Raw genomic sequence first — 22,590 nt, forward strand, 5'->3', positions numbered from 1 at the left:
GAACACCTTGTTCCACATCTGAGCTGGCAGTCTCCTGGTGTTCTAGGCAACCTACCTCCAATATTGTTACGATCACTGATACTTACCAGAAGCAGATTTTCAAAGAAACCTTCTGCACACCACCTGTCAGAAAACACCATCTGATTGTACATAATGTAACAAAACTAACCATGAAGGATAATGCCATTTATTAAAAATATAGTCAGAGGAGTCAGGGCATTGATGCAATTTTACATACACATTGTAGTCTGAAGTTTCATTATTCCAGCAGTTCATATAAATGTTTCAGATCAAAAAAGAACACACTTTACAGAGATCAGCAGTTGATTATCGATTTGGTTGTGAGTCCATTTGTAGTAAAAATAAATCTCCCTCTTCCATTATTGGAGAACAACTCTGTAAATGTTAAGGAATTTCTTCTTGCCAATATTTGTTCATCTGAACTCCTTGGCATATACCAATTTTTTGACGTAGTTAAGTGCTATGAGTTGCCTGGTATTAATGTTTGGGTAACTGGAACTTTCCAGTGACCTGTCACCAGGTTACTTACTGTGGATACCAGCTACAGCAATTCAAACCTAACACCTATATAACACCACTTTTCAAAGAATCATACAGAGCACGGCAGTTCAAGACAATATTCTCATTACAACAGGGAAAACAAAATGGGTCAGAAAAAGTATAAAAGAAACAAATGGAGGCCACTTGTACACATTTCCTCCCAACCAGTTGCACTTGTTTCTTGGGATAATGGTGTCCATCCTACTTCAACTTGTACTTAATGTTAAAAAAAGAGGGGGAAAAAAAAAAATCGCAAAACAAGGTGACCTCAATCCGCTGGTGATGGACTTGGAAATGGCTTGGTGGGTTGAGTATTTGAGCCCTAAGCATGAGGACCTAGTTTAGGTTACCAGCACCCACAATAAAAAAAAAAAAAAAAAAAAAAGGCATAGCTGCAGTGCTGTGGGGAGTGGGTATAGGAAGATCTGGGGGTGGGGACAACCTGTCTGTGAGATGCAGAAGCTGGTTCTCTAGTCCTTGGCCTTCATGCGTAAGATGCCCAAGGAAATCACTCTCAGAACAGGTAGTCAGCTCTCGGCTGTACCACTCCTCATGAGGTATGCCCAGCTTGACAACAAGCAGAAGCAGAACCACTCACTGCTCTCCCAGTGCTGGTGATGTATGATATGCTTTTGCTGGGCTGGGCCACACCACCTACTGCCACCTAGACCTCTATACAGTCAGTCTACTCACCTAGGACAAGTAAGAGGTTCTGTTAATACCCTGACAGTGCACTTGGCTGTGTTTAAAAGCATACCAATGGTGCTTGCTGGTCCCTGGAGCACAGCAAACCAAGTATACATTCCCCTAGTGTGCAAAATTAAGGCCTTTGCTTAGAGTGCTTCAAAATGTGGTCTTCCTGACCCTAAGAAACCACTGGTCTCATGTACTGGGGAAGAAAGCTGATGACTGGAAGCTTTGCAATGATTTGGGGCTCTGAAACATTGCAGTCAGAACCATCATTAGCATTCAGTTGATGCACGGAATCAATGAAGCCAAATCTGCCAGCACCACAGGTGTAAAATGCAAATACAGATTACTTTAATATGAAACATCACTTTGTTTTGTACAGATGTCTACATTTTAACAGCTCTTTAAAAAGTGAGGAATAAAATACTGTGTTCACACAAAATCTTTGTGCTCAGTTTGTAAAACACCAGAACTAGAAACAAAGGGGCCCAGATCTTCTGGACAACAGGCTGAAGCTGCAGAACCCAACTCCTTCCCCTCTCCAGGTAACATTGCTCATTTGCAAGCCTCTGTGAGCAGAGACTTCCTGGCCCCAACTCCTCCACACTGACTGGGCAAACTGTCAAGAGATTTCTGACAGCAGGGGATGTTTCCACATAAGGCAAGGTCAGTGTAAGAATGAGTTACAGTAGTAAACTAAGCTACTACCTTCCCTTGGGGCAATGGGATAAAGGAGGTGGCTCTATGTCAAGAGAGCACAGTAGTTTCTTCAAAGTTCAGTTAAAAAAAAAAAAAAAAGGTGCATCTCACTTTGAAGGAGATGAAGGCAGAGTTCAAATTTTTTAGTCTTCATTTGAGCCTTACAAAGATACAGATCAGTTCCCATTTTCTTTCCACATTGTATGTTCAAGAAGCTGTAAGACCCACCATGGCTGGACTTGTGGCCACACAACTTACTTGAACTGAAATGTAACCATACTGCTTATCTTAGACAGGTGGGCATGTGTACAGCACAGAACTATAAACAAAAACGGTGAAGCAAACTTATTTTATTTTTAGGTAAAAACATTAACCTGAAGGATTATTGCAGATCTGAGAAATGAGCACACAAACAAATGGACAGCATTGTTTACAGGTGCTTTGATCTGTGTGGAGACAAAGGCTGAACGGTTTGTCCGCAATTAACTGGGAGAAGACGAGAGAGTGAGACAAAGACAACAGAAACTTAAAACAGGAGTAAGGGAAGGGGGAAAAAAAAATCTTTTGAACTCCAATATGGAATGAAAAGTAATTAATCTAAAACTTTACATCAATTTAAAATGGTCTGGCCACAGGATAAATACTGGCCAGCTCAAGCTGTGGACCTTTTAACCTACACAGAAAAATGAATACGCTTTCCTTCCTCCTTTAGCTGAGGATGATGGGAATGCCATGTAAACAGACCTAGTGTATCACTTGGCAAAAAGCCAGGAGTGCTCTGTAACTATATTAAAACTAAGCTATAAGAAAAGCCTACCTACCTAGTAGTTACAAAGGCTGAATTATATTGAGAATATATTTCAATTCAATGAATTCTAAATTTTATCTTAATTTGAAAGAACCAGAATGGCAAGGCTCAGGGCTAATGAAAATGTCTTAACTGTTCATGTTGTATTATTTAAAAACAAAACAAAGACAAAACAAAACAAAACCTGTGAACTGCACAGGCAACAAAAGAAAATTAGAGGTGGAAAACACACAGAACCCATCTACTAGACTAGAGTTGTCAAATACACATGAGTTTAATGTCTGTACTTATGTACAAGAGTTGTCTTTGGAAGAAACATACTGCAAACTTAGCTAGATGGATACACACAGCCCAGAATTAAACTGCACAGCGACATTTATTGTTCCAGCCTGAAAAAAACATCCCTTTGAAATTTCACACAGCAAAGCAAGTTAAAAACTTCACTCATCAAATAAATGATAATTTAAACAAGAACTTGCTAAAGAAACCTCATCACAACAACGCTTTAGGGCCTGATCACTGAAGTCCACGGGGCCATTATGAATTATAATCTGCAAGCCACTTTCCTACAACAAGAAGGAGGAACATGTTTCCTTGACTCAGTTGACACATAGAAAAGAAATCATGATTTGTTTTCTTTTGCTGTAATAGGCAGACACTGATTTCTTGTTGTGATCAGGAAAGATGGAACGACTGTTGGCCTTCTCTTGCTGCTATCAACAGTTTGTCACGCATTATCTCAATGCTCGAATAGTCCGGCAACTTAAGATAGTTCACACAAGTCATTACAGAGGGTAAGAAGTCATCTGGGTTTTCTGTTGATTCAAATGTCTTCCGCACAATTGTCAGAGGTGGATTTAAACTCCGGAACCCTAATTAAGAGAAAAAGAGTTCAAGAAATTTGGTTCATTTTAAAAAATATCATTACTATCACAAGACACATCACTGATTTATTGTAGTGTTAAACTGCCAAACAAAGTACTCCTCTCTCTTAGCTAATGATGTCTCACTGACTAAGAGCATTGGCCACTCTTCCAGATGCCCCAGGCTCAATTGCCAGCACCTACAGGGTGGCTGACAGGCATCTGTAACTCCAGCCCAAGAAGGATCCAACGCCCTCTTCTGGCCTCAGACAAACATGACAAGCAAAGCATTCATATACAAAATAAAAATTAAAATATCCAAACAAGCAAAGCAGACTCATTCAACTTAATTTTTAGAATCTATTCTTGATTAAGTCAACTAAGAATTTAAAAATTCTACAGTGTTTGCAAATTTACCTAAGCAACATTCTTATATATTAGTGACTGTGTATGTTTAAAGCAGTCTCAATTTCCCTGCCAGTATTTCTTCACATATTCCTAAGCAGCTTAGGAACATAATGGTATTGTAGTAACTAAGAGACACTGTACCCCCAGTAATGGATGATTCGCTCACAGTTAGAATAAAAACTAAGCACAAATACTACCCACCTCCAACCGGCAATCGTGGGCTACCAGTCACAAACTGGAGAAATAACCTCTGCTGTTCATTATCAAAACTACTGAGAATCTCAAACAAGAACTTCACAGCCCGACTAAAACAAGAAGTAGAACAGAATTATTTTGTGTTAAAATACTACGTCAATATACCACGCCTCACTTATAATCATTAATAATGACATCTATTTTAAGATATGGTTACATATGAATTCTCATTGCAACACTTTAAAAGTTTATTTTGTTGTAATAGCTGAAATCCAAATGGAACAACTTTAACAATATGCTAGTCTAGGAAAAATGTCCCATAAACTTTGATGAGTTGACCCCTCCTCCTCTAAATCCCTAACTATGAACTGAAAAACTTCAGAGCCCATACTTACCTGTCATGAGTATACCCATGATCAGGCCTGCAGCATTCCATCAATGTCTTTGCATCCCAAGTGTCTGCTTTACTGCCGCACAGGAGCTGATCCAGCTTTGAGATGAAATAAGGATAAAGAATTAGCAAAGAAACACCCACATACCTGGTGACTGTCCAGGAACATAGACTGTAGAGTGCTACCCCAAGTCCCTTTCACACTGAGCAGCATGGTGGTTTGGGCTAGAATGCTGATGCTACAATTTACTTTCACACAAGGATCCTATACCACCCCCAACATCCATATTGAACAAACTTTCTTAATCAGAAAATCTCTTTGGCCTTCCCTGAACTCCACTCTCTTACTCCAAAATGTTGTAGAATAGTAAATAAAGATTTGAAGCAATAAGGTAAACTATCCTGCTATGATTTACACAGATAGAAATGATTTGTGTCTTTTAGATAGATGTGAGCTACTCACTTCTTCTGGGTAGAAGTACTGAAGATGACTGAGTGGGAAAACGGATTCAAATCCATCTCTGAACGAGTCAAACTGCCTAGAAACACCTTCGTTTAGTGCCCAGAATATCACCAACTGCAAAAAAGAAGCCATTTTTAAAATTCCACAAAGTTCCAAATCTACTTACTATTTAATATGTAATAGTAAATGACCTTCTGGAATCACTTTAAAAACTAAAACTAAAAAAATGTTGTTAAGCCAGGTGGAGGTTGAGCACTTCTTTAATCACAGCACTGGGGAGGCAGAGGCAGGCATATCCTCTGAGTTCAAGGGCAGCAGGCTGGTCCACAGAGTGAGTTCTAGGACAGCAAGGACACAGAGAAACCACACAAACACAGTTATTACATCTCCAGACTATCTCAAAGAAAACCACATCAGTAAAAGGTCAGGCAGGTAAACTTCTATTTTGGGGATTGACCTGTAAGACAGTGTCAAAACTGCCACATACATTTCTACACTGTTGTAAAACTTCATTCATAGAAAACCCTCACACCAGAAGAGAATCACATTGTCTTACCAAAAGCCAAAGACAATGAAGAGGTTAAAATGTTACTGGAATTAAAGAGTAACATTTCAAGACCCTTTAATTAGCAACCAGCCATATTTTTAATGTGGAGTGTTGACTTTTTTTAAATCCTGTGAAGTTCTGAGAACCATCCTCTGCAGTGTGTGTATCTTTAAGCAAATACAGCTTGGACATGCAAGACAACAAAATCTGAGAGTAAGAAAAAGCATCTCTAAATGTACTCAGTCCCTAGTAGCCCTGTTTAATTTACTGGTACACAAAATATTCAGATTAAGACAAAAGTATTACTATTGCTGTAATTTAAAAAACAACTTGAAGTCACACCATACAACAGGACTCACAAAGGAGGTTTATTGGAAAACGAGAGAGGGGGCAGAGAAGGGGACAGAGACTGGACCCTGGGGACAAGGGGAAGTGGGCAGAGGGGATAGGAGGTGGGCAGGGCCCTTTTAAAAGGGAGCATGGTGAATGTGCACAGGTGGTATTGTTAGTGGCTGCAGCTGAGGGCATATCATGTCAGAACCCAAAGAGCAGGCCAGTACAGACACTTGACTACTAACAACTATTTTAAAACAATTATAAAGTACTTTTAGAAAAGCAAAGGTATGGATGAATGTTTGCACATTACTTGTTAGTAAGATGGAAAAGCAGCTTCCCAAGAACAGTGCAAGAAACAGGTAATACAGCAAGATAGTCTGATTAGCTATTAAAAGGAACTACTTGAGTCAAAGAACTGCTCTTAAAGCTGAGGATCTTGGATACTACCTCCTTTTAAAGAAAACAAAGAAACCAGAGCTGAAGTTTTTCAGAGGCTCTAAAGTCCCACACAATATTTTAAGAAAGGTCAAGGTTTCAAAGTGAGTATTCTAGCCTGAATCCAATGTTCTTTTTAGCCCATATCAGGAATCCAAGCAAAGTTTTAAACAATGGTAATGAAAAGATATAGCTTTTAACTTTTTCATGCAATAAGAAATAGCTTCTCCTACATTTAGCAACCTTAAGTCTACAGCTGTAAATGCACTTTGTAGTGATCACAACAAACAAAGTGTGCATATGTGTGCCTATGTTGGTGTTTTAAAAAACAATTCTGCCAAGGCATCTGGCCTAAAACAAGAGCAGAAATGCTGTTCAAACAAGTGATGCCTGCTCTCTCTTATAGGAGAAAAATGTGTAATGCATGGTATTCAATCAAGCTTAAAAGATTGGGTCTACATAAGCTTACGTGAGGTACTGAGAGAGAACTGTTTTTACACAAACATGTTTTCTGCAGAGTAAAGGGATGCAAAGTGCACCTTCCAGCCTTAGAGTTCCTCCCAGTCTGAGAGAAGATAAAGGGCATTTATGCAATGCTGCACTATCATGATGAAGCCTTCATGTGTGATCAGCAGCTAAGGAAATACACTGTGTCCTTTGAAGCAACAAAAGATAAAATTTAAGGTTACTTTTCCAAGTCACCCTTGAGGTGAATAGCAGACAGAGCTCACAATGTTGAGGGTCATCCTAAAATAGACCTACTCAACATGCAGTTTTTGATAACAGGTTATGAGACTGGGTAGAAGATTGTCTTTCAGTGATCCACAAAGTCCATGTGTCTTCCCACAGGTCTCATCTCCTATGCTTAGAATTTTTGTGTATTTTCAAAGTGTGGAGAAAGTTAACTTCTTAGGGTTTCTTGTTGTTGTTTTGGCACAATATATTTGTGTGTTCTCTACAAAATGCACAGAAGCTTACAAAGGCTGAAAGGGCCTCCAAGAGTGGTCCCAGGGATGTGCAAAGTCTTTAGCAAAGGTCCACATAGGCAGAAGCTAAATGACCAAGTTCTACCAACCTAAATCCCCTCCTCATAAAAACACAGCAGATAAATTCCTATGGCTCCTGGCCCATAGAAAACAGACAATACATACTCTCAGGTATTCCTCTAAATTATGGATAGTGACTGGTATATCCTTCCCTCCTTTCTTCAGTTCAATGTTGGGAAACCCCGGCAGTGTAAAGTCCAATCCCAGATCTTCCACAGAGCAGCCATTCATTGTAAGAGTTTCCAACGCATACTGCAGACTTTCTTTGGTCTTTTAATGGAGGGAGAAGAGCACAAAATTCATACAAAATTATATTGTTTTTACAAAAATAAAACATAATCCTATAAACAACTGATGGTTACTTTAGTTTCTAGTTAAAGAGATTTTTTTGTCATATTTTACATATTAAAAGTTACTGGAGTCACAAAAGAAATCATTATAATACCTCAGAACACAATTATGTTTGTGGAGAGAAACAAGATTGCTGGAGTATATTCCATACTGAGTAGTTGCTCCTTGTAAACACATTCATATCACATATTAGAGAAAGTCCTTATGCATTTTTATTAACCTTTAATTCTAGGCCAGCATCGATGAACCTAACTGTATACCTAAGAGTGTATATAATTTGGAAAATTATAGACTGTGTACTACCTAGTAATGGCAATAAACTTTTCCCATCCCCTGTAAGGCTCATGCGTAAAGCACACCTTTGTACTGCCTTCTAAGAAAGCTGAGCCAAGCCCTATCAAACCCAGAGGATTGTTTATATGCTACATAAAATGCTTTTTTTTAATCATTAAAGATCAATAACACAAAAATTTAAGTCCTGAAAATGAAGGCATTTAGTTAATGTCAATTATTAGGAAGCTCTCAAATTGTCCTTCAGAAAAGCAGATGGGATTATGGAGGATATGAGCATATGGGGGAGAGGGACATAGGAAATACTAACGGTTTGTTTTATGGGCTCTCTAGACAGAACATTTGCACACCTGCCTATACAGATACATAAAACATGACAGCAGAAAGGGCACTACCTTGGGGGAAGAAAGTTAATGGAGTGGGGGGAAGTGATGAGGGAAAAAAAATGTGCAAAGTACAATGATGCATATGGAAAATTCTTAAGAAACCTATGATTTTGTACACAAGTTTTTAAAAAATAAAGCCAACTTGTCACTAAACAGCCTGTCACAGACTAAAGTTATCCCAACTCCCAGATTACATAGTCATCTGTAACAGTTATAGGAGACCTGATGCTCTCTTCTGGCCTCTTTAGACACCAGGCACTCAGGCAGTATACCAACTTACATATAGTCATATATACACATAAATATAAATAAATTATAAAGTGAGTTGCTATCTAATACCCATATGCATATAATCACAGATTGAGCCTAAAGAGATGGTAACACACATTTGAAAAGACAGTAATGATATGTAGCTCCACATTATCTGACAGATGAAAGAAAAACCTCAAAGAGTAGGCATCCATGAACTTTTCTAGATTAATAATGTTGGATAGTGAGTCTAGCAATTCATACATGCTAGTTTTAAATGCTATACATTTGAACTGTATAACTACAGCTTGGCAACAACCATTAAGAACTATTTCCAAGCTAGGTGTAGTAGTATAAATTCACAATGCAAACACAATCTGTGGTGAAGAGGAAGAAGGAGACAGAGAAATAGAGAAGTACTTTTCTGAAGAATTACTGAGAAGATATCTGATTATCTACAATTTAAGATAGAATATTTAATTTGGAAATCAAGATGTCCACTTGCTGTTATTAGAGATCAAAGAGGGGACACTGAGAAATCGTGCTTCTCTTAGTTTAAAAGATATATTAAACATGTCTATTAAAATGAAATATTGCTGGGATAGAGAGATGGCTCAGTGCTTAAGAGCACTTGTTGATCTTTCAGAGGGCCTAGGTTCAATTCCTAGGTCCATGTGGCAGCAGGCAAATGCAAGGGAAATCTGATGTCTTCTTCTGGCTTTGGAGGGCACCACATGAAAGTTGTACACAAACATACATGCAGACAAAACACCCATAAAGAGAAATAATTTTTTAACTAAAAAATTAAGTATTAACCAGGTCAAATACAAACCACTTAAGAAGCTCATGATTGTAGAAGAATAAGAACTTACTGTACCCTCTGACATCTCATCTAGACCTACCTGGGATTTGTCCTGCTCCAGTCTTTTCTTCTGTCTAACAATATCTTCTAGGTGATATACTGATCTGGCTACAACAGGATCAATATCAAATAAATCATGAGATGTCAGTGAAGTTTCCTGCCTCAGCATCCACTTATAAAAAGGCAGGCCAAGGGGAAGGTCCACCTGAAAGGGAACAAGCAACATACTTTGTCATAACTACCTGTAAAAAGCACTTTATAAGATGTCATTTGAAAACAAATACTCTAGAAGGAAAAGAAAAAAATAGAAATTCTTTCTCTCTCTACTAAAAATTGACAGCCAAACTGGACCCAAATCTCTGTCAACATTTTAGAATGCTAAAGAACCTATTTAAGTGGGATGGAGAAATGGTTCTGTGGTTAAGAACATTGGCTGCTCTTCCAGAGGAGAGGTTCAATTCCCAGCACCCGTATGATAGTATGCAACTGTCTGTTAACTCTAGCAACAGCGGAATCGGATATCCTTATACAGGCATACATACAAGTGAAACACCAATCAATATTCATAAAAATAAACTATTAAAAAAAAAGAATCTATTTAAGCATAACACACACACAAACCCACCAATGACGAACATACAATGTCCATAAAGTATTTTATATCAGTATCTCTGAAACACTAAAGTGTTCATCAGTAGAATTTTACTTTATTTTGAACCAAGTAAACTCAACATAATTATACTTACATATTTAATATTCTGAAATCAGAGAAGGGAAAATGAAGAACTTACTTAAAGTAAAAAAGTAAAATGAATGAAACTTCTGAACTAACTGGTAAGCTGTATAACCTGTTTAAAAAGAATGTAAACTTGTGGGGGTAGCAAATTTATCATACTGATAAATTACCTGAGAAAATATGATAAGAGGAAATGAAGAAAAAGTCCAGAAATATTCAGCCTCCATAAATATTGATCACTTAGTTTATTTTCATAGCAGCATTAAAACAGAAATTCAGTGAGTTTACCTATAATGCACATACATGGCTTTCTTTTTGAATTAAAAACGCCAAATTGAATACTGGCAAAAGTACAATTAATGCCATCTTTATGTTGCCTGACTCAGCCCTGGCTACTAACGGAATGCTACACAAAAAATTAGGGGCTAGGTGCTGTCATGTCGGACACAGGACAGCCTTACACATGTGATACAGAAACAGAACTGGCATTTCAAACAAAATGCTCCAGCACTTTGTGCTCACAATGAAATCAGAGCAGCACTGCTCTGAAACACAGCATTGAGCACAGGGGATTGAGGTACTTTCACAGAACATTGCACAAAATTATATAGATAAGAAAACAGCCCTAAACTTACCAATCTGAAATCCATGATAGCCTTAGCCATTAATTTTCCTAAGAAGCGAAACTTCATCTTAACCTTTGCGATATGAGCTGGCTTAGCTGTCCTACCAAAGGGAAGCGCAAACAGGCCCTGGAGGTTTTGAATATACTTGGTCCCTTCTTGGCTTCCTGTAAAACAAACAAGTCACTGAACTTCAGATGAAGTTTTCCAAACAAACAAAACAAAACCTGGTAACTAAGAACATTACAATATTCAGTATTTACAAAACTGAATCAAGAGCCTCTAAACTAGAAAGCTTTCCCACTGGATAAATGAGAAAATAGAGGCAAAAAGAAATGAAAGGCAAAGAACACAGCCCCAGCAGAGACTAACCAGAATGGAGAGGCCCCCTTACCTGATCTGAGTAATACAAATTGACCAACTCACAGCTGCACATTACCTTTTGGGTTGCTAAGAGTTACTTCTTCACCTCTCCAGAGACCCAAATCTGCCCTCTGTAGTTCCTGAGAAACAAGTGCATAAAACTCCAGTGTCGGCCCAAGACCTGTACCAACCTAGAAAAAAAAATAAAAGAATCATTTTAGAAATTGATTTTTTTTTTTTTTTTTTTCCTGACAACCTCTTGGTAACTTGTACACTCACACAAGTGTTTGCCAGGAAGCACAAGACTGTTTTCCAGAATAGACATTCCCTGAGTCTTGAGCATGGGAAACCCTTTATCATCTCCTCTAGACTCAATTTCAATTGTATGGCTCAAAATTCCTGCATCAAGCATAAATGCTTCCTTTAGTGAACAACATGGTACTATTTATATATGCTTATTTTTCTCTTTAAAGGAATGATCATCCCCAAAACAACTCAAGTTCCACATTCTCAGGAGACACCTCCCAATCTCCTTCAATTAGTTTGACTCTTTCATATGCCATTTTGGGGTTTTAACACTATTCCATTACATACTTCCAAGTTTTAAATGGAGAATTATTTTAATCTCTTTGAATCTCCATAGAGTTTAACACACATTTAATAGGAATGCAAGGGGTAATAAAATTCAAGGCCTGAATTCATGTCAGCAACCAGAAGGATTAGTCAGTGGTCATTGAAGTCCAAGGGCACACTGGAACCCCAAGATAATTATCAGTGTCACACACATGCACATGTGTGCAAGAGCACACCATCAAGGTAGTGGAGATGGGGGCTGGAACATCTGGTCCACTAGTTTAGTTTGGAGACTAGGCTTTGCTATTTAAGAATAAAATTCAGCTGGGCATTAGTGGTACATGCCTTTAGTCCCAGCAATTGGGAGGCAGAGGCAGGTGAATTTCTGAGTTGAAATTTCTGTCTTGAAAAAACCATGAATGAATGAATGAATGAATGAATGAATGAACGAACGAACAAATGAATGTATGTTCATTCAGAGGGGACTGTTCAGCTTACAAAGTGTCTACATGACAGCAGTTATCAACATGCTTGCAGCAGGGTTCACAGACTCAGCATTCCTTCATGTTCTATCAAGATCCCACCAGTTTAGACCATAATAAACAAAGACAAGCAATAAGAAACTAGTATCACAGTTCAAGATTATAATCTGACAACAACCTGCTCAAGTGAGCACAAACTCAGTGTGAACAAAGGGCATTATTTTATTATTGCTACACTTACTTTTTAAAATGTCCACATGATCTCAAGAGTTGATAAAGTCTACCATATTTAATTCCAATTTTCAAAGCAGTGACTGTTTACACCCAGAAAGTCCTTTCTGATTACCTCCCACCCTTTTCAAAGAAGTCCACACGAATAACTGGGTGTCACTCTTTAACCACAAGTGAGTGCTGCAACAGAAATCTGGTAGTCCACCTTTGGCTTTTCTTATTCCCCACAATCAAAACTAGCCATTATACAATATAAGTTCTGGCTTAAAAACATTTCTAAACTGATGATTCTCTACACCCTCTTTTATTGGATCTACTTGAGCTTGCTGAGTGACCACATACATTAGTGTCTCTAATATCCTACATACTGTATTAACAGTGACATTTCCTAAGAAAAGCTTTCTTATTCACTCAAAGCACAGCCAATACTTTTACAACAGCCTAACAGCCCATATGATCCCTACTTCCAGCATCACTGACCTTGTGACTCCTATTGCTCTATCCTAACTTACTAGTAACTCTAGCCACCTTGATCCCATGATAGTTGAAACACATTTGTCCTCTGCTAGAACCATTCTCCCCAACAGCAAGGGCTTGGTTCCAAGGCAAATGTCACCTTACAACAACCCCTTTACCCAACATGTTCTATCTTTTTTAATCTTTCTTGACCACATGGTTTAATGTGAGAGGGGGGGGGGATGAATTTTAAAAAGCCTTCCAAAACTAAAAAGAAAACCTACACAATGGTAGGGATCTTGTTTATTTTGCTCTCCATTTCCAGCCACTGAAGGAAAGGAAAAGATTAGACATTAAGTGACACATGTTGTCCACGAGGTGGCACTCCAGGGCCATTTAATTCCCTTTTCACAAAATTAACCCAAAAATTTCTCTTAAATGGTTATTTCTAAAAGTCAGGAAAAAAGCTGTTCTGAACTCATATAGGTCTACTTAATAATAACTATTTATTCATACCTGTGTGTCTGCATATGCAAATGCATGCATGCATGTGTAACCCAACTGTTCAAGTTTCAAAGGACATTTTGTGTTAGACATTTCTCTTTTCATCATGTGAATTTCAGGGATCAAACTCAGGTAGGCTTGGTGACAAGTGCCTTTACCCACTGAGCCAGCCCTAGGTTTTATAATTTGAAGATTAAAACCATCTCAAAGAAGTTTGTTTTCTATTTTAAAGGGAGGGAAGAGATAGGAGAGAAGGGGGAGGGTAAAGGAGGAGGGAAACAGGGAGCAGAGAAAGAAAGGGGGGGCGCAGAAAGGAAGAAGTAAAACATTTTTAGGACATAGGTGACCTGGACTGGGCCACAATTCAGCCAGTCCCCTGCCTGCTTTATTGATGTATGAAAGCTAAGGATATTTGTTAAATGACTGGTAAACATCTTGAATGGTATATTTCAAGGTATCTAAAAATATGAACTACAGATTTTGGTGACCAAAAAAAAAAAAAAAAAAAAAAAAAACTTTATTAAAAACTGTTTCTAAATGAGGGTTTAATCTGTAGCTCAAGATGGCCCTAGCCATCTTAATTCCTTAAAGGGTTTAGGAATGTTAAAAGAATGATGTGAGTGTATGTTCAATACAAATGTTTGTGTGTCAAGATGCATGTATGGAAGAAAATCAGAGGATTAAGCTCAGGCTGTCAGGCTTGCAAAGCAAGTATCTTCCTCCTTTACTTGTGGAACCATGTAGTCGTACCTCCAGAACCCCAACACAAATGTTTTATTTATTCCCTTAAGTGGGTTCCTTCATTTTCCCAGCACTGATCCTTATTATACCCTTTCCTTTCATGAACATTATATAGATATGTGCATAATTATCACAGGAAAAATCCTATTTCTTATTTTGCACTTAAACCCCTGAAAAATGGAGAACTTAAAATGTATCATTAAAGTGAAAGTAGACCAAATCTTTTTTTAAGATAAATTTCTCAACTGCCTTTCAGAATTTCACAGTACCAATATGCACAAATGACATTTTATCAAGAGTACAAGTTAAAACACCATCATGGAGTCCAAAACTCACTTACCTCATTTTCATACTGGATTTCTAACATGGCCCGAGAACTACCAAGGTCCTGCATCACAGACTCAGCTTGTTTTAGCAGCTCCTCTCTGTTCACAGTGCGCTAACAAAGGAAATGGATATGAAGAAATAATGAATGTTCCAGGTAGCACTTACTGCAATGCAAAACAATACATTTCACTGTTAAAAATTACTCTTTTAAGCACATCCCTCAGGAAGGCTCAGTAGCTGCACTACTAAAGACATATTAACAAGTCCCTGAAATGGACCAGATTCACTACTCTCCATGCGAGATTAAACAATAAAAAGATGAGAATCCCTTTCAGGGAAAGTAAAGCTGAGCTGCAAAGAACACTCTCCAAGGAGAAGAGCTGCAAAGATGACTCAGAGACCAGAAGTTACCCTGAAAGAAAGATAAACCAACTGTGTTGCCTAGAAAAGATTTAGACCAACTGTGGCACATAGAAAGGACATTCTCCAACATGTTGAGCTGCCTGTAGGCTGTGCAGTGTGCTCCAGGTTCCCAGCTTTCACCCACCCATGCTGGGGTAGGCTTTGATAATGCAATTATCTTTTGAGTTATTTTTGCCCATGTAAGTAACCCCTCACCCAAATTCCTATAAATAACCCTAATAAAATTCATCTTTACCATGTTGGACTTTGATGGTTGTCTGTACTTTATTTTGTTATAGATTCCTTAACTGGGGTTATAGACACGAATTATGTTTCCCTAGGAAAAGTTTTGTTGGACAACACAAGTATTCTCCATATACAAAAGAAAGCTAGATATAAGTATAATTACTAATATAACCTGAATCATGGCAAATTCAGAAAATTCAAGTTAGAGAAGAAAAAAAAATCTTTGCTGCTTTGCCAAACAGTGATGTAATTCAGGGAATGTTTATACTTAGATGATACAGAAGTAGGTGTGGAGATGAGAGGAGAGAGGTAAGTTAGAAAACTTCTGGGCTCTGAACTGCCCTGCTATATGAACAAGATGCCGCCTAACAGGATCATGAGGATGATAAAGGTCCTATCATTTCAAATCACGGCAGGCACAGCCAATGATGGACTCTTCATGAGATAAGTAAGTAACATGATTTGCTGTTAAGTACAGTTACCCGAGTGTTTGTTAGTTTCTAATTATAAGCCCTCCTTCCTCCTTTTGCTATCCCTAATGGCTCTTTGAGACTTTTGAGATTAAAAACTTGAGGACACAAAACACAACACAACAAGAGAACAGTGAAGGTCAGCCAAGTAGTAGTGCATGCCTTTAATCCACTTAGGGAGGTGGATCTCTGAGTTCAAGGTCAACCTGGTCTATAGATTGAGTTCTAGGATGACCAGGGATACACCACTATATGCAGGAACACCAGTGTAAGTCAAAAAGCTAGGACTGATCTCACATGAAATGGTTTAGGCACAACTGCAAGCCAAGATTAGAAGCAACAATTGAATTGACTAGGACAGATTCAAAATATGTAAGGGATTCTGTTCCACTCTCTTCCAAATGTACTGACATTCTATGTGAGTAAAATGCATCTAATACACAAAGTCAACTTTAAAAGAGAAGCTTTTCACATAAAAAAAAGAAGAAGAAATTAAGGTGTGTTAGTAAGCATTGTGGTAACTAAAAGAAGAATGCTATATCAAAATAACAGAAGACCCCCCCCCCCCAAAAAAAAAAAAAAAAAAAGACAATACAGTTTCAAGAAACTTGAGGGAAAATATACTAACAGGTGATTTTTAAAAAGATAAATGATAGAGTTTAGCAATTAGGAGGGCTTGCTACTTGGTTCCCAGGCCCGACACCAGGCAGCTCACAACATCCAGCTGAAGGGAATCAAATACCTTTACTTCTAGCCACATGCATAAACACACTCACACACAGACATAAGATCATTGAAGGCTGTTACTTCACAGGCAAAATCAGATAAAGCACTTTATGTCCTGCCTTTCATTTAGAAAACTCAGCATAAATACTCTTAAGAAATACTTACCTTTTTTCTATCCAATCTAGGTGCAACTCTGCTGTCTTGTGAATCAGACTGGTTGATTTCTGGGTTGGTATCAAGTAATCTTTGCATTGCCCGGTCCCGATCAAATGCAGTTACATAAAAAAGCATTTGTCGGGTATCAAAAGGAAAGAAAAATGGGCTACAAAAGATAAAACATTGATTTACCATCTGGATGAGAATCAGAAGACATTTAAAAAACATCAAAATCTATATTGGAAGCATCTTAATGACATAATACACTGGTGACATACACATTTAATCTCACTACTTGGAAGGCAGAGATGGGAGGATCTCCATGAGTTCAGCAAGCCTGGTCTACATAACAAAATTAAGATACAGGATAGCCAGGACTACATAAAGGGACCCTGTCTCAAAAAAAAAAAAAAAAAAAAAAAAACAACAAACAAAAAGGCCAGACAGTGGTAGTGCTGACCTTTAATCCCAACACATCCAAGGCAGAGGCAGGAGGATCTCTGTGAGTTCGAGACCAGCCTAGTCTACAAGAGCTAGTTCTAGGACAGCCTCCAAAGCCACAGAGAAACCTTGTCTCGAGAGAGAGAGAAAAAAAAAAAGAAACAACAACAAAACAAAAATCTTCATAAATCTTTAACAGCTTTGTTGGCATGGAGTTTTACTATGCTGCCCAGATTGGCTTTAAAATTCTTGGGGAGAACAGTCCTTCTAAAATCTCTCAAATGGATGGGCCTGAAACATCACACCAAACTCTTGATGACATCACTAAATGTTGAAGAATCATGTATTCTATATGTCTTTCTATGTGAAATCAACAATTGTGTATCTATCCACAATCACCTTAAACCTATTCCAAAGCTTTTAGGACATGCAAACCCATGCCATAAAAGCTCAGCAACATTCTAGACTCTACATGTAAGAGTTAACGGCTTAGCATTTTAAAAAAAAAAAAAAGATTGCCAAGAACAAGCTCCTTGTTTTCAAAGAATGGATCCTGTAGCCAAGACACTTCCTACAAGGAGTTTAAGGGTTTGATTTCATTTTGCTTTTTGAAAAAAGCTCTTGAAATGTCTGTTTTGTACAATATGGCAACATGTAGGGATATGGTGACACCAAGGAAAAACTATAGTATCTAGTTCAAGAAAGATTCAGAAACCCAAGCAGCCACACCTCTGGAGTATCACTTTTAGGAAGGCAAAGGACTTTACTATCCTTAGTCAAATATCCTTCAGTAAGTTTGCCAAGTTGTCAACAAATATTACACTACAGGTCAAGATCTGAGCACATCAACTATACAAATCAAACCAAGTAAAGACCAACACCCCATTAACATTTACAAGTTTATCAAAGGGACTGCCTTACCAGGTTTTTCCTAGCTCGGTGAGCCATGTTGGGATGTTTCCTGTCATGATTACTAGAGGATCTTGAAGCTGCCTATTCGCTTTTGCTGTTAACTTACTATTAATAAATTCACTAGTTGGAATAATCTCCTTGCACATCGCATTCTGTTAAAAAAAAAAAAAAAAGTTCAAAACTCTTCCTTTATCCATAAGTAGGTAGGCCTATAGATTTCACCAGGTTTTTACATACAATAGCAAGTCCCATTTCTGAAACTTCCTGTACCCAAACCCTATGAACCTGCTTCCCTCATTCTTCCCCACACTATGTAAGAAATGAGGTATGCAACTGTTTACTCAATATAAATCTTTACATGAAGAAATGAGTGCTAACTAGATTTATGTCAACTTGACACAAACAATAGTCATCTGAGAGCAGGGAATCTCAACTTGGTCATGGTATTTCATCCAAGCAGTAGAAACCCTAAATGAATAGGAGAAAAATTGGTAGCAAGATTGTGAAGTATTGCTGTGACAGACCTTGACCATGTTGTCTTGTGGAAGGTTGTGGAAGGACCTTTGATATTTGGGTTGAACAACCAGTGAGCATTCAAACCTTGGTGAGCTGAGCTGTGGGAGTGTGGAGGATAAGAAGCCTGAGAGATGTAGAGGATGGAAGCCTAGCTTGTGAAGTTACAGGGGAAGTTTTGAGAGACACTGGAAAATTATCATATCAGGACCACTGCATATTTTGAATTAAAAACCTCTGGCTCTTGTCAGATAGGGCTCAAGTCTCAAGTTAATTCAATTGTGACTAACAAGAGACCAGCACCAGAACCTTTGTGTTACTCTGACAATTAATGCTGGTTAGCTAGAGCAGAGAAATTAGCAGTGATTACGAAGAAACTAGAATCACTGAGATGAAATCTCCTGGAAAGTGTTTCCTCAGAGTCAACACACAGAAGCTGTGTTCCAGAGGTAACCAAGGTTTTTCCTTGAGCTTGCAACTGAACCTGACAGTTTAAGAGTCAACCAGGTGGTACTCATTTTGAATACATGAAGGGGTTATAAATAGCAGTTGAGGTTTGACACTGGCGTGGCTCAAGTCACTGAAGAGACTTGAGTCCAGCAGAGGCTCTTGGTGAAAGGGCAGCCCAGATGCAAAAGACCCCAACATTTTTGAGACGCCAGTACCATGGGATGATCACCAAGGACAGCAGCAGCATTGGAATGGAGCTTAGAAGACAAGCAGTCGGCACAGCAGAGGAAGCTAGAAGTGACCCAATTCCCTTGGAGGAACCGTAAGATAGTGAGTGGATCCCAGATATTGGAAATTGAGTTATTTAAACTGTTGGAGTTCAGTTTTGCATTGTTCAGATTGGTACTGTGCCCTGATTCTTTCCTCTTGAAGAAAGAGAAGCATTTAACTTAATTTTGACTTTTACATTAGCCCACAATTGAGAGACTTTGAACTTGTAAAAGATTTTGGATTTTAAATTTTTAAAGGAGATTTGGGTAATTTTTTTTTTTAAAAAGACTGTGGGACTTTATGTTTTATGTTGCAATAATATTAACATGTTGTGGTTTAACAGTGATATGCTTTTGTGTCAAGTTGACATGAGATTAGTTGTGCTAGCTAGTTTTATGTATGTCAAAGTGACATAAGCTATACTCATTTGAGAGGAAGGAGCCTCTATTGAAAAAAAATGCCTCCAAAAGACTGGGCTGCAGGCAAGCCTGTAAGATCGATCGATCTATCTATCTATCTATCTTTACTTCTTTCTTTCTTTTTCTTCCTTTCTTCCTATTTTTGTCTAAAAGAGAAAGATATTTCTTAATTGGTGATTGATTTGGGGGGGGGGGGAGCATAGTCCATTGTGGGTTTGTCCACCACCAGGCTGGTGGTTCTGGATTCAATAAAACAGCAGGTTGAGCAAGCCATGACAAGGAACAAGTCAGTAAAGTAAGCAGTATTCTTAAATGGCCTCTGCATCAGCTGCTGCCTCCTCCAGGTTCACGCCTTGCTGAGTTCCTGCCCGAACTTCCTTCAATGATAAACAGTGATATGGAAGCCTAAGCCAAATAAACCCTTCCTCCCTACTTGCTTTTGTTCACAGTATTTTGTCATAGTGATAGAAACCCTAACTAGGACAAAATGTTCAGTTATTTCTTTAAACAATAAAAGACTTAATCCGAGAATATTAAGTTCCACAAATGAGTTCATTGTATACATCAATCATTGTTTCTTTTTCTAGTGTAATAGGACATTCATTTACTAAATAAAAAACTGTAAGATGACACACAGGATTTTATGAAGAGACATTACTCACATCATACAAGTAATACCAGTATCGACTGATGGCGTGTAAAACTCTTAAGAGGAGGATCACATCTAAAGATGGGTCTTCAAAGGTAATATTTTCAGGTGGTGTGGGAATGAGGTAAACTTCTAAAGGATTTGCTACTGATGGACACACTCCATCTAAAGAATAAAGAAAACTTTGAGTTTTGATTAAAGTAACAATAAACCTACAGGCCCAGAGTCAGCTTCACCATCTGAAGCTGTGTGGTGTTTAACTTCTTGGTATCTCAATAGTTTCAGACATTTCTTCCCTTTTAACATAATGCACAGGCATATAAAATGTTCAACTTCCCCTGACAAACACACAAACCCAAACAACAGAAGGAAAATAAATCCTTTGCATTCCTACCCTGTAACTGTCCTCTGAAATTAAGAGCCAGTCTGTTTGCTGGTGACAAGACAAAGCCTCCAGAAGTCTCTTCTTTAGTTACTGAATGCATTTAACCCTTTACAAAGCCATGAATCCTTAAAATACTAGAAGGTACTAATTTTTCAGTTTTAATTTTATAGTTAATTCTTGTTTACTAGATATTAAAGTCAAAGATTTAACTTAAAGTAATCATACAAAAGTAATTTATATCTTAATTATACCCAAAGCTTTCTGGAGCCTTAAATGGTTTTGAGGAGGAATGCATGCAGGCCAGAGCCTCTTGACAGTCTGCTTTCCTCAGTGTGTCACCTTACCATGCCATAACTCATCGTGCTTCTTTGCATTTCTGGGGGAGGTTTTTGTTGGAGCTGTTTGGGCTCTCCCCCTTTTGCCACCAACACAATCTTTACTACTTTCTTCATCCTCTCTCACAGGTTTGTACCTATAAGGATAAGATAATATAAAAATCAAAAGGAGATGTTTAAATGTGAAAATTATTCAACAAAGCTAACATCTAAGTCAGAAAATTCCTCCTAAGAGTTCTCTGAAGTATACCCTCTTGCTCCCTATTTGGATTCAGAGTTACCAAACGTTTGTCTTCCCAAAAGAAAGCAGTAAATAAGCAAGTCTTCCCAGGAAGACTTTACTTTGGGAAACACTGCATCCAAATGCTATAGGACTCAGAGCTACCAAACTTATAATCTAATACCACATTATCATTTTGAATCCAGTAAAGACCCCAAGGTGAATCAAAAAGTAAATTAACTGCCTATAAACATGCTTTCTAGTAGACAGAATGAGGAAGTAATGATCACATACATATACGCATTATTAAATATTGAAAGGCTTATTAGGTTCTCCCTCTCCTCACAGAATTGGTCCATTTATTTAGTAAGAATTTCAAAACAAAGATCATATACTCCTAAGAGAAACCAGTTCAGACTTACCATATTGTATGAGTTTTTGTCCAAATACCAGCTCTTCCCAGAGGATTGCTCTCATCATCAGTAGATTCCCTTTCATCTTCAGCCTGTACACTGAACTGCCGCACTGCTTGGTATACCGTCATGTTATATGGTAGTAAATGTTCTCCAATATAAAACTGTAGCCTATGTCTTACATTTCCTGAATTTAAAAACTGAGCAGCCTGAATAAAGCAAAAAAAGGTTCATATAAGCACAACTACTGACATCTATACATTAACAAAGACATATCTGCTGAGAAAACAAGACCTGTGGTGGGTGTTTGAAACTACAGATCCTCTGGAAGCCCTAACATTCCAATTATCAGTCATTGAAGGGCTTAAAGACAGAAATGCTCAGAGATGGAATTTTGTTTTAAGTATGAGGATACTTGCATATACATAACGATGGGACCCCAGTCAAGACAATTCATATTTTGCATACACAGCTTTGAAGACAAATATTGGTACACTTAGTGCAATTCCCATTTACTCTACAATCTACCACATATAGGCAAATGTAACATCCTTTGGATTTCAGATTTTAAATTCATTTTAGGGATATACTCAATTTATATTAAAAATATGTCTATTTTTCCCCTATACATACACAATTAAAAATGTTTCAATTCATAAGTAGATATAAGAAACAACAATAATTACATAAGCACATTAAAATAAATTATTAATTACTAGAACAATTATTCATTTTTGTGATTTCCCCCCCAACAATGGTTGATATGGTGCCATTTGAATCCAGGAAGGCTAAATCATGGATATGCCATTAAGTACACACTACACTAGAAGACTGTGTAAAAAGTACCTTACCAGAGACTCATCTATTTCCTCATCTGATCCATCATCATCACTGTCTTCATCATCTTCTCTTACTCTTCCATATCCTATGTACCAAAGGGAGGTGGGGTAGAGGGGAGTAAAAGAG

General features: G+C 37.9%; 1 protein-coding gene across 1 annotated transcript in view; it reads right to left on the reverse strand.

Annotated features, from left to right (window-relative positions):
* Window positions 1–2,284: 2,284 nt before the first annotated feature.
* Window positions 2,285–22,590, reverse strand: part of Trip12 (thyroid hormone receptor interactor 12) — a 112,192-nt gene continuing 91,886 nt past the window's right edge. Inside the window, 15 exon segments of the mRNA XM_051190608.1 lie at window positions 2,285–3,630; window positions 4,231–4,334; window positions 4,620–4,714; window positions 5,079–5,192; window positions 7,548–7,712; window positions 9,622–9,786; window positions 10,953–11,107; window positions 11,380–11,494; window positions 14,631–14,729; window positions 16,627–16,783; window positions 17,980–18,122; window positions 20,285–20,436; window positions 21,001–21,128; window positions 21,634–21,833; window positions 22,476–22,549. Coding sequence (XP_051046565.1) covers window positions 3,434–3,630; window positions 4,231–4,334; window positions 4,620–4,714; window positions 5,079–5,192; window positions 7,548–7,712; window positions 9,622–9,786; window positions 10,953–11,107; window positions 11,380–11,494; window positions 14,631–14,729; window positions 16,627–16,783; window positions 17,980–18,122; window positions 20,285–20,436; window positions 21,001–21,128; window positions 21,634–21,833; window positions 22,476–22,549 — 2,063 coding nt within the window. The 3' untranslated portion in view covers window positions 2,285–3,433.

Source organism: Phodopus roborovskii, unplaced genomic scaffold (assembly GCF_943737965.1).
Source record: "Phodopus roborovskii unplaced genomic scaffold, PHOROB, whole genome shotgun sequence".
Lineage (NCBI taxonomy): Eukaryota > Metazoa > Chordata > Mammalia > Rodentia > Cricetidae > Phodopus > Phodopus roborovskii.